Raw genomic sequence first — 17,879 nt, 5'->3', positions numbered from 1 at the left:
GATAAACCTCCAAAACATTAAGTGAAAGCAGCCAGACTCAGAAGACCACATTCCGTAGCATTCAATTTACATGAAATGTCCCAATAGGCAAATCTACAGACACAGAGCAGATGAGAGGATGCCAGGAGCTGGGGGGGGTGGAATGCCGTAGGAGTGGAGAGTGACTGCTTTGGGTACCAGATTTCTTTTAGGGCTATTAAAATCTGGTTACTGTTGATGGCTGCTTTTAAGATATGTAAATTCTCAATAAAGGTGTTATAAAAAAATAAAACCTCAAGGTGTGTAGGACGTGGGGAAACTGCAACTCTCAAGAAATGCTGTTAGGAACACAAAATGGTACAGCCACTTTTTAAGAAACTGGCCAACTATTTTCCAAAGTTAACTATATACTTAGCATATGACCCAGCAATCCCACACCTGGGCATGTACCCAAGAGAAAGGAAAATATATGTTTATGCAGAATCCTGTACACAACTAAAAACCACTGTTTATAGCAGCTTAATTCATAGTCACCCAAAGCTGGAAACAATCCACGGAGCCACCAACAGATGGATATACATATTGTAATACATGCATACAATGTAAGGCCGCTCAGCAATAAAAAGCAAGCTATTGATACACATGCCATGTATGGATCTCAATTATGCCAAGAGTCAAGAAGCCGGGAGAGAGGAAGTGAAAGAGAAAGAGAAAGAAAAAAAACAGAAAAACTGTATCGTTCCATTCATACAAAAGTCTAGGAAATATAAATTAATCCGAACAGAAGGCAAGCCAGTGGCTGCCTGGGGATAGGGAGACAGGGAGGAAAGGAGGAGAGGGATTACCAAGGGGCAGAGGAAGTTTGGGGGTGGGGGTGGTGGCGGTGAGGGACATGTTTACTATCCTGATTGTGATGCTTTCATGGATATTCATATGTCAACACACGTCACACGATTTAAATATGTGCAATTTCTAGTATGTCGATGACACTCTGTTATATTTGAATTCACTTACCTGCAAGGCCTCCTGGTCTGGGGGGGCCTGCCCCGGTCTGCGGTACATGCTCAGCATCTCCTGCAGCACCTTGACGTGACTCCGGACCTCCTCCACGGCACTGACTCTCCTGGACACCTTCTCTGATTTCTCTTGTTCCTTTTGGGAGAGAGAGGGTGGCAGTGAGGGAGCAGAAGCCCTGGATAAGGCCTGAACACGGGACGGGAAAGAGGAGCTGTGCTGGCGAGCTCAGGCAAGTCGCTCACACAGTGAGTGGGCAGAGTGTCCCCTGAGTGGGTGAAGAGAACTCAGTGGGCCCAGAATTCCTGTGAAAGGCAATGCAGTCCGGGGCCTGGGCAATCTACGGCTTTTTCCACCAGCCTCACTCCCTCTGAAAAACAGATTCCCAAATAGACTTTCTGTCACTGGGACAGAAACCGGGGTCTATGAAATGCTTTGGGCCCCTGGACAAAAGTACTTGGGAAGTTCACTGCATGGTTTCTGCTTCCAGTCACCATCTTGCCCTTCAGGGAGCCCGCGGCTGTGCCCCAGTTTTGGACCCAGAGCCCATCCTTTTTCCTGGGCAACTGAGCACCCATGCCCTCAGGTACATGCACATGTGTGTCAAATGCTGGTTCTGCAGAACCCAGTAGAAAGATGCCCACCTCCTTGACCAAATTCTTGATCAGCCTGTTTGCAGCCTGAAGATCCTCAGGGTGATTGCTCTTTAGAAGCCTCGTCAGAAGCTGAGGAATGAACGAGAAGAGCAGGTGAAACCACTTCCCTCTGTGTCAAACGGCCCAGACTAGCAGCGGCAGCAACAAGAGAACAGGGACAACAGCTTTTACTTGTGCTCACAATGACGCCATGTCACTTGGGATTAGGACTATTCCCACAGACCACAGGTTTTCAATGGGGCACAAACTTGGAGGATTATATCCCCCAGGAGATGTGTGGCAAAATCTGGAAATGCATCCAGTGGGTAGAGGCCAGGATTCTATCAACTTCCTACAGTGAACAGGATAGCCCCCAGTAAGAAAATGACCTGGCCCCAAATATCACTAGTACTCAGGCTGTCCTGGGCCATGTATTCTAAGATGTGACAGACCTCGGCGATCTTGTTCATGTTACTCCCATGCCCAGCAGAACACCACGGACGTGGGAGTCACTCAGTCATCCCTGAGGGCACTAAAGATGGCTATACTGAACCCCAGAGTGTATAAGCAGCTTGCCTAAGGTGACAGAGGATTCCTTCTCCAAAGTCTGCGCCATCCCTCATCTTCCCCCCACTTCTGCAAGTGGAAGGCATCAGTAGGAGAGAAGCCCGAGAGAAAGGCAGCCCAGGACCGGGCCCTGCTTGTTCTGACCCCATGGTCACTGAACATCTAAGTCCAAGGGAAGGGTACAGCTGAGGGGTGCAGTGAGAAGGCAGAGCGTACTACAGACTCACACACGGCCTGGAGCTTTCCTGCTACTACATTTCCCAGACCTCGCGTGTGACCGAGAACAGTAATGACCAAACGCACCACCAGTGCTCCAGAGCCCTCTCTCCATTCAGAGGCAGTCTTTGTCCCTGTCCTTACTGATGTCTGAGGAGCAACAATTATGGGAGGCAGTGGCAGAAGGAAAATGGATGGGATCAGGCTTACTGGCACTAAAGAGAAAAGAGTTGACCCAACATACAACCAATTCTTTCCACCATCTTCCCCTAATACCACACATATATGGATACGACTGACCATCCACACTGTCCACCTGGGTTATCCTTCTGTACCTTGTTTCCCTCGGAAACACTTGCACAGACAAGGTGGAGGGTACGTAGAACGTGGTATTTATGATTTGGCCAATCCATGAAGAAAACATCCAGACCGTATGCAACCTTATTCTAAGAGCCTGCTCCAGAGAGAACTCACTAATGCACCTCCTCACGTTCTCCCACACTTTGGTTCAGAGATCAGAGCACATTCCAGGAGACACTTCAGGAGAGTCTCTAAAGGAAGGGATCTGATCAGATTTCAGGTCAGCCACCAAGGCCAGGGAGAGGCTCCTTACCTTGGACTTTTCTTCATCAGCATCAAAGATAGAGCTCTTGGGCCAGGGAGAAGGTGGAGGCAAAATTTTATCCACTGGTAGTTTAGGGTCTTGCTTTACGATCCCTAAAACATGCAATTCATGAAGTTACAATATGAGTGTGGGTACCCACTGACTTCACATAAAGTCCAGAGACCCCCAGTTCCTGATGTCCCACTCGGAAAACACTGTCAATGACCTCAAAGGGATACACTCAGAGTATGACCAAGGCTCTACATCCTCCCACAGGAGACTGCAAGGAACAAGCACAAAGTCAGGGGCATCAGAGCCAACTGAGAACAGAGCCAGACTCTAGGGCTAGTGGGCCGTGGGCTTCATGCTATAAAAAATACTGATCGCTGTATGCAGGTACATAACCTCCCAGGGCCCAGAAATTACTGTAGGATACATGATACTTCTAAAAACAGTGAGTACAGGGGCGCCTGGGTGGCTCAATGGGTTAAGCATCTGACTCTGGATTTCAGCTCGTCATGAGCTCTCAGTTCGTAAGGTTAAGCCCCACATCCTCTCTCTCTGCCCCTCTCCCACTTGTGTTCTCTCTCTCTCGATCTCAAAATAAATAAACTTTGGGGCACTTGGGTGGCCGAGTCAGTTAAGTATCAGACTTTGGCTCAGGTCATGATCTCACGGCTCTTAAGTTCAAACCCATATTGGGGTCTGTGCTGACAGCTAGGAGCCTGCTTCAGATTCTGTGTCTCCCTCTCTCTCTGTCCCTCCCCACTTGTGCTCTCTCTCTGTCTCTCTCTCAAAAATAAATAAATGTTAAAAAAATAAACCTTAAATAAATAAATAAATAGATAAATAACAGTGAGTACATGTAATAGGAAAAAACGGTCCATTCTGAATCCAGGTTCCCTCCTCTACAGAGCCCTATAGACTCCCAGCTTCTGCACAGGACACAGAAAGGCATGAATTGCTCCTCCAACACTGACCAGCACGACCCTGGACAAGCCACAAATCTACCCCTTTCTTGAATCCACCAGAGTGGAGATCGCAAGGCAACAAACATCCTGGAATCTGAGGAAAGATGGGAAGGCAACACCAATGCGAGTAATTCAGATCAAATGGTTTCTAAATGGCTTACGGGCTGGCATGAGCCAGCAAGAGAACACCACCTCTGAGGAGCACAACACAGAAGGACCAGGCTCTTCTCCACCGGGCACCCCTGGAAAGATAATGGGAAAGTTCTGACGTCCCACCTAAATCCTTCTCTCTCCTTCTAGAATCTTCAACTGCTGGGGAAGGACAGCAAGCCCTGTAGTCCTTTAGAGCAGTGCTGAAAACCTGCTGCAGCAGAGGAACAGAAAAGAAAACCCTGTGGCCCTGGGGGAAGGGCAGGATCACCACCAGGTCCTACTGGGACCCAGGGACACAGTGTCCACTGAAGACGGGGGCTTAGAATGAACGGAGAATGACAGTGTAGACCCCCACCAGGCTCACCAGCACTGGGTAACAAGTAACAGCAGTCGACTGTCAGGAAAGTATCTGGAATAAGACCCTCTCTGAGGTGCAGAGCAAAAAGGAAGACCTAATGCTTGGATGGAGCAGATACAGAGGAAAACTCTAGCAAATCAGCTCCCACACTAAACACAAGCTAACACCGTAGGAACTTAAAATCTGGTAGAGTAACTATGGCAACAACAGTCTCAAACCTAGCTCAACTCCTGCCCACAAGAAGGAATCCCTGCCCATTGCCAGGGATCAAAATTTATTTATAGGGTGCCTGGGTGACTCAGTTAGTATAGCACACGACTCTTGATCTTGGGGTTATGAGTTCAAGCCCCCATGTTGGGTGTAGACATTATGTAAAAATCTTAAAACCAATAACAACCTATTTGTCTCAGTCCCTAGTCCTATACAAAATGTCCAGTTCTCACACACAAAAATCCAAGAATACTTCTGTGAAGAGGAAATGCAATGTGAGCAATAGAGTCTGACCTTGTTTCTTCAGCATCTGGTAAGCATCTCGGATCTTGATATCCTCTGGAAACCAGACTGTCCAACTAAAGAGTATTTCAATGACTCTTCCTTTAACTTTCTCAGTGGTCCAGGATCCTAGGTACTGAAAATAAGAAGGAAAGAATTACAGCACTGGAAAGGATTGAGCAGACCAGCCAGCACACACTACCACTAAGGAGGTAGCCGCTGAGATCCAGGGAAGTGAGCTGTCCACGGCTGGTTGAGAGGTGAGGCAACAGAGGCCAAACTCCCAGGCACTCGGCCCCAGGGTGCCTTCTGGGTTTTAAGGAGTCACCCTCCAGCACTGCTAAAACTGAGCCCACCATATACTGGTCTAGGTTAGAGCCACTGGGGACACTCATTTTTCTGAATGAAGCAAGTATGAAATATTAAAAGACTGTACTTGGTCTTTGTCCCTAGTTGCTGGCAGTTTCAACAACCCCTGGCATTTCCTGATGTACAAGAATATCTTTTCTTATTCACAACGTGCCCCCTTGGACCACACCTCAGTGTATGTTAACCATTCATGGTGGGCACTTAGTTTCAAGGGAGAGATTGACCACTTTAGAAAAACCTACCATGTGATGAGAGGGTTGGAAATTTCAGCCCTAGCCCACACCCTGGGAGGGAAGGGAGCTGGAGGTAAATCATAGCCAGTGATTTAATCAAAATGCCTACATAACTCCAGATAAAATCTCTGAAACGAGGTCTGGAGAGCTTCCTGGTTAAAACACGTGATGTACTGGGAGGCTGGTGGGAAAGCTCTGCTCCCCATTTCCCGCAAGACCCTGGTCCATGCAGCTCTTCCATCTGCATCCTTTATAACAAACGGGTAATAACAAGAACAATGCTTTCCTATCTTTTGTGAAACTTTTTAGTGAATTATGAAACTTAGTGGAAGGTGCCAGGGGAACCCCCAAATCTGCAGTTGGCCAGAGAGCGGAGGAAGTAGCTTGGGGACACCTGAAACCCCATCTGCTATGTGAAGTAGGCAGCACAGTCTAGATAGGACTAAGCCCTTCACAGGTGGGGTAATAACTAGTGGCAGACCTGAAATGAATTAAATTGTAGGACACACAGTTGGTATCAGAGAATTGCTGGGAAGTAGCAGGGGAGGGCTCCATCCATGTCAGGTACCCAAGAAGTGTTGCTAAGACAGTGGCCAAAAGAAAAGGTGCCAAGAACAGGCAGGAAGGGACATAAAACTTAAAGCCACACCTGGTATCGCTTGCCATTGCCATAAAAGAAAAAAAAAAAAAAAGCCTGTCCTCAAGGAGTGCCTAGGTGGCTCAACTGGCTGAAAGTCTGACTCTTGATTTCAGCCCAGGTCATGATCTCACATTCGTGGGATCGAACCCTGTGTCGGGCTCCACACTAGGCATGGAGCCTGTTCCGGATTCTCTCTCCCTCTGCTCCTCCCCCACTCATGTTTGTTCTCCCTCTCAAAATAAACAAACTTAAAATAAATAAATTAAAAAAAAAATCTGTCCTCAAGCTTGAGTTCCTCACCCCTCCAAGCCACCCATCACAAGGCCATCTTTAAAGGGACAATCAATGGCAGAGCTCAGGTGATGAACACAACCAGCATCCTAGACCCTGGAGCGTGTTGGGAAAGGCCATCAAAAAAGATGTGACCACCAGCTGACCTGTGAGCTGCCCTTGGGCAATCTCAGGTCTCTCAGCCGCTCCGCTATCCTAGGAATATGGACACAGCCGTGAGATGGTGATGTGGTGTGGACGCCACTTACACAGGACACCCGACTGAACCCCTTAAGACTTCTACGTAAACCTTTCAGATGTGCTGGGTGTGGAGATCTATTCACCTTGAGGCTACCCAGGACAAGCCCGATACGTACGCTCCCTCTGCCTATTAACCCCGCCACCTACCACCCTGGAGTGGCCTCTCTCACTCTCCCTGCCCTCCGTGCAGAGGCTGATTTCAGATTACACCTGCGAAGCTCCCTTGAAGGCTCCGAGCCAATAACGAGGAACGCATTCACGTGCAGGACATCCCCTCTCGGCTCTGTCGCAAACCAGAGACAGGCTGAGGCTCCGTTGTGAGCAGAGCTACCTCTGAACCAACAAGGGGGGCAGGAGGGGAAAGGAAGGCCGGGGGTGGGGACAGTGCAGGGGGCAGGGCCAAGCCCGGGGCGCTCACCTTCGGGGACAACACTTTGATCAGCTCATTGAGGAAGCGGAATTTGGCCACCTCGTTGTGGAATTTCTCCCCACAGTGGTTCACACACATCTCCAGCACCTGCATAGACAGCACCCCCGTGAGAAGGGAAAACCACAGGCTTCGGGCCGCAGCTCAACCTGGAAGAGCATTCGCTGGAACCATGGCTGGTGCTTCCTCAACACTACAAAGACACTAGAGTTTGAGGAAGGGTGACATTTTCAGACTAAGAAAAATCCTGTCTGTCTGACCTCGCTGTAACCATCATGTCTGTGCCCAGGAGGAAGCTCGGTGACACGTATCCTGAGGCCACCCCACCTTTGAAGGAGACCCTTTGGGCAGGTGAAACTGGCTAGAGAATCACCTCCTAAGATGCAGGAATCTGACATGCGAAGCCCAAGGGCTGTTCAGCTGGACGCTGCTTGCTGGCTTTGCAGCTCCCCTCACTTCAGCATGGCAAAAGGGGCCTGCACTTATTTTCTTTGCTCCACACTACTGTTTAACGTTCCAAATTAGTCACAAACATGGATAAATTCAGAGGATTCATATAAAAATCTGAATTTCTGACTTCTCTTGGAAAACAAAGTTCTAGCAGCTCTGGGCCCAAACTCCCCCCATCCTGCGCTACGGCTGCCCTCTTTACACTGGGCTTGTGCTCACTAGTGCTTCCGTCCTCACCCCACAGCTCACTCATTTATGTGACCTGTCAGGCCCTGGTACATGTGGCACTTGAACTTGCCAGCCCTGGTCTCAGGAAGATAAAAGGAAATAAAACCACCTCTTCCTCCCCACACAGCAGGCTCAATGCTGCTTTCTAGAAACAGACCTCAGATGCAGCAAACCGAGCCCCGAACTCCCTATGAGACGCTCTCCACCACACTGAAATGCGACCAGGGTCCAGCACTCTCCAGCGTCACAACAGGAAAGCTTCTGCTAAGGGGCAAGCCAAACTCACCGTTAGGGCATAAAGAGCTTCTTTCTCTTGTGGAGACTGGATCTTGTGGGCCAGGAGCCAGGGTGCATGGGTGGGGCTAAAGGAAAACAGAGAGGGGCGCCTGGGTGCTTCAGTCAGTTAAGCGTCCAACTTCAGCTCAGGTTACGATATCACGGTTGAGGAGTTCGAGCCCTGCATCAGATTCTGTGCTGACAGCATGGAGCCTGGAGCCTGCTTTGGATTCTATGTCTCCCTCTCTCTGCCTGTCCCCTGTTCACACACTGTCTCTCTCTTAAAAATAAACATTAAAAAAAAATTTTTTTATAAAGTAAGATAAAGGAAAACAGAGAGACCTGGGCTGTGGGCAGAGAGGAAGAAACCAAGTGGTACTGGCTGAGTATGTCCAGTCGGTCACCTCTCTTCCAGCAGCAGGGGTCCCAGAGCAGAGGTGGAGTGACTGGCACCCAGCCCACCCACGTGCCTCTGAGGGAGACCAACCCTTTACCCACCCTTCTTGCAGTGACAGCACCTGACGTCCTCCTCCTGTCCATAGGAGGACCTCATCTTGCCCACAGCCAACCCGCCCCTAAAGCTCCAAGCTGAGCACTCAGGGCCAGACCCACGTGTAAGCAGGTCATGAGCAGTACAGACCCCATATGTCCAACGACAAATGCTCAGTAAACACTAGAGCAGAAAGTGTGACCAAACTGTCACTCATTTTCAAATGCTGAATATTCAGCAACATGTAGATTAAACATCCGATGACTGATTTGATTCTTCAGTTCCTGTCCAGATGCTCTGGAAACAGAAACCAACAAAATCTTACCCTTTTCCAGCTTATTCTTAAGAAACATGGCATTTAAATTGCGGAGAACACACTGATCTTTTTTGCACTGCTACATAACCTTGCTACATTCTACCCGTAACATTTAGAGGTCTCCTTAAGAGCAGTGTCTTCTAACACTAAAATTTTTAAAAAATAATTGCCAATTACAAGTGGACTATTCCATTTAAAACAAACAAACAAAAAACATAACTCTGCTATTTTGGAAAAAATGTTCTCAGATCGTGGGGGAAAAAAAAAAAGAAAGAGAGCCTTACTTTTTTTTCCTTAGGTAAAAGAGACCCAAGAAAAAAAAGCATGCACTTAGTCTGAGGTATCCCCAGGGTCGTGTGTGCATGTGTGTGTGAAAGTCACCTTACCCGTTGGGATCAGTGTTCACCTGGTCACAGAAATTCTGGATAGCTGACCAATCCTGTTCTGACATGCTTGGGTCTGTGGCTTTATCTGTCAAAGAAATAAAAATAAAGAATAAAAATAAGCATCACCCCCCACCCCCCGCAATTAAAGTGACAGCCAAGGACTGTAATATCACTCCTCAAGGGGATCAGGACCCGCAGGCAGAGAGCTGAAGGGAAAGGATCTTGGCTGTGCTACTTGGCCACCATCAGGCACAGCATGTGGCACATGATGAGACTGTGGTGAACATCTGCTGAATGAATGAACACGTGACCTCTTGTCCTGCAAGAGACTCTACTTCCGGGGCAGGGGTTGGCCTGTGTGTGCCTCCTTCATGCCTGCCGTCAGGACTTCCCCACTTTGGCCCTGCAACGAGGGTGAGCATGGGCAGACTCTGGGAGGCTACTTGTAAGTTTCTGAACTGTGTGACGGAAGGTTAGAACATGCCACAAGACTCTAGGTGGCTCCACTCGGTCATCCCGCCATCTCCTCCAAAACAATCCCCTTGAATCTCACCATCAGCTTACTGAAATCCTTTCTAGGCGTCCTACGTTAAGAGGCTTCTCTAGGTATCAGTGGCTTGTGTGGTCTAATAAAAGGAACTCCTCACTTTCACTCTAAAATGCTGTTCCTTTCCATAAACTTACACATTCCCAGGGACCCCAGATCCAATCATGCTAGGGTCCCCTGCACTGAACATTAGTATTTGGATGAAATCTGAGGACACTAAGCATTGAAGGCACAGGGGTACAGCCAGAGACACCTGCAGAAGTGGCAGGAAGGCCTAACTTAAGACCATGCTCCACCGAGGGGAGGGGCAATCTTTGACCTTCCTGGTGCTGGATGACAGCAGCTTCGTCTCCTCCCCCCCCACTGCTGCCTCACATTCCCATCCAGCCTCCCAGGAAGGCTTCCATCCTGCACGTCCCACCCCAGACTAAACCAGGCTCTCTCTCACAAAGGAACTGCTGAGAGGCCTCTGTCCTAGGCTTTTCTTTTTTTTTTTTTAAATGTTTTATTTATTTCTAGGAGAGAGAGAGAGACAGCGTGAGCAGGGGAGGGTCAGAGAGAGAGGGAGTCACAGACTCTGAAACAGGCTCTAGGCTCTGAGCTGGCAGTCAGCACAGAGCCCGATGCGGGGCCCGAACCCACGAACCGTGAGATCATGACCTAAGCGAAAGTCGGACGCTCAACCAACTAAGCCACCCAGGCGCCCCTGTCCTAGGCTTTTCTAACCACCACCCAGACCCCTTCCTGTCCAGCTCCTTGGGGCCTACCCACCTGTCCAGGGAAATACCTTCCTGATCCTGACTGAGAAGCTCTTTCAAGCTCTACAATACGCTGATCCTAGGTCCTATTTCTGATATTATTCCTTTTGCCTGAAAGTCTACTCCTCTCATCAAAATCCTACCCCATTCTTCAAGGCCCATCTGACTTTCCACCTTCTCCCAAAACCTCCTCCCACTGCTCCAGACCCCAAAATTCTCCTCCCTTCCAATTACTAAAGATTAAGCAGAGTTTAACCTTTCCTGACTATAGTTACACTTCTGTCATGTAGAAGTCATCTGTCTGTCCACCTTAACAGTGAGACTCAAAAAGCCAACTCCATTCTGGCTGGCAATGCCCACATTCCCTTACCTGTTCCTCTTCAAAGCTCTTTCTCTACTCTGTATCTCGAAAATCCTATCCTGGGCGCCTGGGTAGTTCAGTTGGCTGAGTGTCCGAGTCTTGATTTTGGCTCAGGTCATGGTCTCATGGTCACGGTATCAAGCCCCATGCTCCATGCTCACAGCATAGAACCTGCTTGGGATTGTCTCTCCTACTGCCCCTCTCCCACTTGAAGTCTCTCTCCCAAAATAAATAAACATTAAAAAAAGAGACTCTAAAAGGCAAAAACCATATATTCCCTGCAGTGCTCAGTACAATGCCTAACTCAAAGGTACAAATAATTACTCGTGAAATAAATTATTTAAAGCAGTGACTCTCAGAGAGAGATTCTGATTAAGGAGGTCTGACTCATCTAAAATAATTCTGTCCTATTTAAGCTTCTTGAAGTTTTAGTTCACTACAAGGTCAAGGTTGATGCCTCCAGGCATTCAGACCTCAACATGCAACTGGACCCAGAGGCCAAGATCAACAGAATCTAGCCTTCCTCCTCCTGCACCCCCTCCCCCGCCACCAAGTGAAGAGTTAGGCATCAGCTTTTCCAAAGAAAGGAAGAAAACACTTCTTTGAAGTTGTCATGTTCCAAACCCTTAATTACTATATGTTATACACCAGGCTGAGTGTTTTCTAAGCCTCCCTTCCCTCAAATCCTCAGAAGGGAGAGCACCACCATCATCTCACCATTTTATAGGTAAAGAAACCTACCCAGCCACAAAAACTAGGAAACAACAGGAACGGAACTTCAGTCCCAGGTCTGGCCCAAGCCAGGGCCCAAACATTTCTCATTGTAAACTTAGTTCCTTGACAGACACAAGGCCTCTCTGGAAACTAGTTTCTTTGGTTTTCTCACCATTAAGTTATCAGCTCCCTACAGCAGGAAGATGGGTCTCATTCCCCTTCACACCCTCTAGCACCTAGAATAGTAATTGGCACAAAGATCTATTGAATGAATGAATGCATGAATGATTCATCTTTTGTTATACACAGTGTGACCAGTTGGTTGGATATATTTCTGACTCCTGGAGATGGCTATTCCATTTCTGAAACAATGGTTTCCCAAAACACGCCAGCCTGTCAAGCTATCTCAGAGGCCTCTAGCAGCTCCAGAGAAAACGGCCAGCAGTTAGGTCTGATCAGGCCAGGGCACTGACCCAGGTTTGTAAGACACCCATCTGCCCCAAGGAGTGGCTAGGAGCAAGCAGGGTATGGCCAAGGAGGAACTCAAAGAAACCCTTCTCTGCTTCTCATGACTGCCACAGCCCCCCGGGGGCCATCCCCCTGGGTTTATTTAGCTGGCCCCTGGGCAGCACAGATAACACTGCCATCATCTATCTGCTTAAAGGAAGCAATGTGCCTATCCATTTCAAGCCTGCTACAGGGTGAGAGGTATTAAGGAAACAGCTGAGCCCTCCAGCCGTGAGTGAAATGGCTCATCTAAGGGTGACTAAGTCAGAAGGCAAATCATCTCACACCAGCTGCCAACCAACCACTAGAGTCACAACTCGTGCTCGGAGCAGCCTGTGCTAGTAAGGTGACCCCTGAGGCTGTGGGGAAGCGAGCAATCACTTCAAGGGACATTTAGAATTCAATCCTTCAGGAAGTACCGACTGACCCCTACGACTGACCCCTACGACTGACCCCAGTAGTCCAGCAGTCATTCAATTAAGCACACTGAATGCGTCTTGGGTACCAAGACCCACCCCAGGGATCTCCTAGGTCATGCTCCAAGATAAAGAATGAGTTCAGCCCTCCAAGAAGCTGGAAGCATATAAATAGATTGTAATTTGTGTCTCTAAGAGAGGCACAAAAGGCGGGCTGGAAGGAAGACAGGACACATCACCTGGGGTTAGGTCCAGGGGGAAGGACCGATGGCAAGTAGCGCCTGGAGCACTACTACGGCTACCATCCTAGAGACCAAGGGGCCCCAGGGCTGCTTTTAAGAGCACAGGACTGGCCAATAAGCTAGGCCCACTAAGAGGAAACTGCTTATACCCATATAAAGAGAGACTTTCAGTAACAAAACGAGACAGGTATCTATGCAGTCATGTGGAACAAACACCAAAATCAATTAAATTTGAGGGTGGAGGGTTACAGAACGCACAGAAGCTGCTATTTATATTTTAACTTTTAAAAATATTTATTTGTTTTTTGAGAGAGAGACAGAGCGTGAGCTGGGGAGGGGCAGAGAGAGGCGGAGACACAGAATCCATCCCCAGCAGGCTCTGGGCCCGATGCAGCTCGAACTCGTGAGCTGTGAGATTGTGACCTAAGCCAAAGATGCTTCAACTGACTGAGCCACCCAGGTGCCCCGCTATTTGCATTTTTTTAAATGCTTACTTACTTTGATAGTAAGCCTGAGTGGGGGAGAGGCAGAGAAAAGAGTCTCGAGCAGGCTCCACACCATCAGCACAGAGCACAATGGGGGGTTCAAACTCAAACCTCAAGATCATGCATGACCTGAGCCAAAATGAAGTCAGATGCTTAACTCACCAAACTATCCAGGCATCCCTGCTATTTGTATTTCTAAAGTATAAGCTTCTGGTAACAGCTTCCTGATGTTCCTTTGGGGAACTATTCCTCCCCCGTTCTAGATCCAAAGTTTCTCTTTTTTTTTTCTGCTAAGCCAATATGAGTGAGTTTTCTGCCATTCACAACTAAGAACACTAATAACAGTAAGGTTTAATGCTACGTGCCAGGCACTATTCTAAGTGTTTCACATGTATTAACAACTCTAACAAGGACAAGTTACTACTATCCCCACCTTTGAGACACAGCTGCCCTGCCCTGCTTGCTGAGGCCAGATGTGACAGTGACCTGAACATGGCAGTCATCAGACTGCACCTAAAGTAACTTCCTCCTCCATCCAGCCCAGACTCAGTGAACGAACGCAGCTATACTGTCCCTGTAGCCATACCATCAACTCCCTCACCTCCTTGTCCTTCCATTGCACCAAGTCCACTGTGCCCCGCTTCCCACACCCTGGCAAATCTAGTTTAAAGGTTTACTTTTATCTTTTTAATGTTTATTTTTGAGAGAGAGCACCTGCAAGCAGGGGAGGGGCAGAGAGAGACATTTTGCTATTGGCCTCTAGTGGATTGAGGCCAGATTCTACTAAACATCCTATAATGCACAGGACAGGCCCCCGCAGCTGTTATGGAGCCCAATAGGTCCTGGATGTCAAGGTTAAGAAACCCTGCTCTCAAGCGTACAGGTGGGCTTGCTTTTGTTTCCCTTACCAGCCAGTTCTCAAACTTCCCCACTGCCTTCCTGGATCCCCTGGCTCCCCCACAACCCCCAACACTCAGCAGGGAATGGTGGCAGTGACATTGAAACTTATTTGCATGTGTAATCATCTTTATCTCCTTCCCCAAACATTCACAAGGTGCCTTTCTTCTCTGCAAAGCCAAGGCACCCCTTTCTGCTCGGGTTCTGACCTCCCCAGCATCTCAAAGCCCCTTGCCAGGAGTTACAGCACTGGACTTGGAATTTAAGGATAGTTCCTCAAAGGAACAACAGGCTAAAGATCTCCTCGTAAGATCTCCTTTAATCCTGAATTCCCTCTAGCAATCCTCCCTCCTTCCTTTCACAGAGGCCATCAAAAAAAAAAAAAAAAAAGAAGAAGGGCTGGTGACCAGGAGCTACTCTCTCCCTACACCAAACTTTATATTTCAGAGTGGTTGCCGACTCCTCAAAACTCAAGAGATTTCACATAAAAACGTAGGTTCTAGCTTTACCTGGAAAACTAGAAGATCCAGCACCGTTTGGGATATTAGCATAAAACGTCTGGGGCTCAAGAACCCCCTCCTCTGGCAGTCATGTATCCTATTATCTCCTGCACTGGGTCAGCTGACAGCTGTCCTCTCACCCAGCCTACTCTCTTTGGCAACTCCAGTCTAGGCGTGTTCTCCACCACCTCCTAATTAACCGTTTGTCCCCACCACTTAACTCAAAGATGCCTCATCAGTAACCTTTTAGTTGCCAAATTCAGTTTCCCCTGCTCCTGCCTGACCCTCCTTCATCTTTCTGCAGCAAAGCTGCCTACCACCTGCGCCCTTCCTTTGAGATCTGTGGCTCCCCACCCTCCCAGCTACCCCCCCCCACCCCACCCCCCAGTGCCTGCTTTCCCCACCTGCTTCCTAAATGCTGAGGTTCTCCACGCTCCATCTGCAAAGCTCTGCTCTGGACAAGCTCTCTGCCAGTGAACTGAAGATTCCCACACTGACCTCCAGCTCTTACCCTCTCTGCAGCTGACCGTCTGCCTGGAAAATCTCATTCTGGCTGTGCCACTTCCACCTCAAACTCCACAATGCAACCATCTCTTCCTTCTTAAACAAGTCCTCCTCACAGTTGAGTCATTCTAACCAACCAGTTACCCTGAGCCCAGAGATCCATCCTAGACTCCTCCTGGTTTCCTGCCTCCGTTTGAATGCATCAAGGCTGCAGACTGTGCCCACTAATGATTCCCATGCCAGTCCGAATGCCTTTGTCTTTCTTCAGCCTCTAACACTACGGAAAGACCTTTTTTATTTACTCTCCTCCTTAACCAGTTTGGCTCCACATGGCTGCAGGTGATGCTTTTAATAGGTGTACCAGATCAGATTCTCCAGCTGAAAACTCCACCCCAACCCCACTCCAGAATAAGATATAAACTCCTTTCTGCAGCATACAAGCACCAATTAGCCCTGCAGCCTCTTTTGCAGGCTTTGTTCTTCAGGCTTTGCACTCTAGCACTACCAACTACTGGTTCCCAGAATGCTCCACACTCCCCTGTCCCCAGCTTTTGCACATGCAGTTTCCTGTGCTTGAGATGTTCTTGCCTATACTGTCTACTCAAATGCTGGATTTGCTGTGACAATCCCCAGGTAAACAGACCAACGCCTACCACCGTGGTCCTCCACCCTCAATGTGCATTAGTTATGACAAGGTGCCCTTACTGTGGGCTTGGACCCGTTAAACAATTTGTGATCAATGACCCTGTGTTATGCATCTCAGGACTTCCAGCACCTAGCACAGCCCAATACAAGCAGCACATTCTCTGTCCTCTTTGAATTTCAATTCCTCAACCGTAACACAGGGACATAACCCCTACTCTCCAGGACTGTCGTAAAGCTTACCATACACATACATCTAGCCAGAGTAAGCACGCGCACAAGGTATAAAGGGCTTGTTTTGTCGTTAACGACAGCAGCCAGCAGGCGATCTGTGCCAGCTCCAAAGAGACCGCAGGAGGCTGCCTGGCTTGCACGAATAAGTCCAGTCCCCTTCAGTGTAAACGTCCCCATCTCCAAAATGTGGTTAATAATAGAAGCTGCCTCTTGGGGTCGTAATGAGGATTAACAATGGCTGAACTGCTTCTGGCAGAGTGCTTGACACGACAGAAAAGCTCAACAAACGCTAGCCATTACGTTTATAAGGTTTATGCACTGCGACGACAGTGGGGGTGGGCAGTGGCGGGGAGGGGCCAANCCCCACCCCACCCCCCAGTGGCTGCTTTCCCCACCTGCTTCCTAAATGCTGAGGTTCTCCACGCTCCATCTGCAAAGCTCTGCTCTGGACAAGCTCTCTGCCAGTGAACTGAAGATTCCCACACTGACCTCCAGCTCTTACCCTCTCTGCAGCTGACCGTCTGCCTGGAAAATCTCATTCTGGCTGTGCCACTTCCACCTCAAACTCCACAATGCAACCATCTCTTCCTTCTTAAACAAGTCCTCCTCACAGTTGAGTCATTCTAACCAACCAGTTACCCTGAGCCCAGAGATCCATCCTAGACTCCTCCTGGTTTCCTGCCTCCGTTTGAATGCATCAAGGCTGCAGACTGTGCCCACTAATGATTCCCATGCCAGTCCGAATGCCTTTGTCTTTCTTCAGCCTCTAACACTACGGAAAGACCTTTTTTATTTACTCTCCTCCTTAACCAGTTTGGCTCCACATGGCTGCAGGTGATGCTTTTAATAGGTGTACCAGATCAGATTCTCCAGCTGAAAACTCCACCCCAACCCCACTCCAGAATAAGATATAAACTCCTTTCTGCAGCATACAAGCACCAATTAGCCCTGCAGCCTCTTTTGCAGGCTTTGTTCTTCAGGCTTTGCACTCTAGCACTACCAACTACTGGTTCCCAGAATGCTCCACACTCCCCTGTCCCCAGCTTTTGCACATGCAGTTTCCTGTGCTTGAGATGTTCTTGCCTATACTGTCTACTCAAATGCTGGATTTGCTGTGACAATCCCCAGGTAAACAGACCAACGCCTACCACCGTGGTCCTCCACCCTCAATGTGCATTAGTTATGACAAGGTGCCCTTACTGTGGGCTTGGACCCGTTAAACAATTTGTGATCAATGACCCTGTGTTATGCATCTCAGGACTTCCAGCACCTAGCACAGCCCAATACAAGCAGCACATTCTCTGTCCTCTTTGAATTTCAATTCCTCAACCGTAACACAGGGACATAACCCCTACTCTCCAGGACTGTCGTAAAGCTTACCATACACATACATCTAGCCAGAGTAAGCACGCGCACAAGGTATAAAGGGCTTGTTTTGTCGTTAACGACAGCAGCCAGCAGGCGATCTGTGCCAGCTCCAAAGAGACCGCAGGAGGCTGCCTGGCTTGCACGAATAAGTCCAGTCCCCTTCAGTGTAAACGTCCCCATCTCCAAAATGTGGTTAATAATAGAAGCTGCCTCTTGGGGTCGTAATGAGGATTAACAATGGCTGAACTGCTTCTGGCAGAGTGCTTGACACGACAGAAAAGCTCAACAAACGCTAGCCATTACGTTTATAAGGTTTATGCACTGCGACGACAGTGGGGGTGGGCAGTGGCGGGGAGGGGCCAAGACTCG

General features: G+C 48.6%; 1 protein-coding gene across 1 annotated transcript in view; it reads right to left on the bottom strand.

The window, feature by feature from the left end:
• Positions 1-9,414, bottom strand: part of GGA2 (golgi associated, gamma adaptin ear containing, ARF binding protein 2) — a 28,003-nt gene extending 18,589 nt beyond the window's left edge. The window contains exons 1-7 of the mRNA XM_077760497.1: positions 9,336-9,414; positions 8,154-8,229; positions 7,181-7,279; positions 5,002-5,125; positions 3,025-3,128; positions 1,638-1,718; positions 994-1,131 (exon numbers count right to left, since the gene is read on the bottom strand). Coding sequence (XP_077616623.1) covers positions 994-1,131; positions 1,638-1,718; positions 3,025-3,128; positions 5,002-5,125; positions 7,181-7,279; positions 8,154-8,229; positions 9,336-9,400 — 687 coding nt within the window. The 5' untranslated portion in view covers positions 9,401-9,414. The remainder of the gene's footprint in view (positions 1-993; positions 1,132-1,637; positions 1,719-3,024; positions 3,129-5,001; positions 5,126-7,180; positions 7,280-8,153; positions 8,230-9,335) is intronic.
• Positions 9,415-17,879: the final 8,465 nt, after the last annotated feature.

This window comes from Crocuta crocuta, unplaced genomic scaffold (assembly GCF_008692635.1).
Source record: "Crocuta crocuta isolate KB4526 unplaced genomic scaffold, BGI_CrCroc_1.0 scaffold73, whole genome shotgun sequence".
Classification (NCBI taxonomy): Eukaryota; Metazoa; Chordata; class Mammalia; order Carnivora; family Hyaenidae; genus Crocuta; species Crocuta crocuta.
This window is presented reverse-complemented; position numbering and strand designations above follow the sequence as displayed.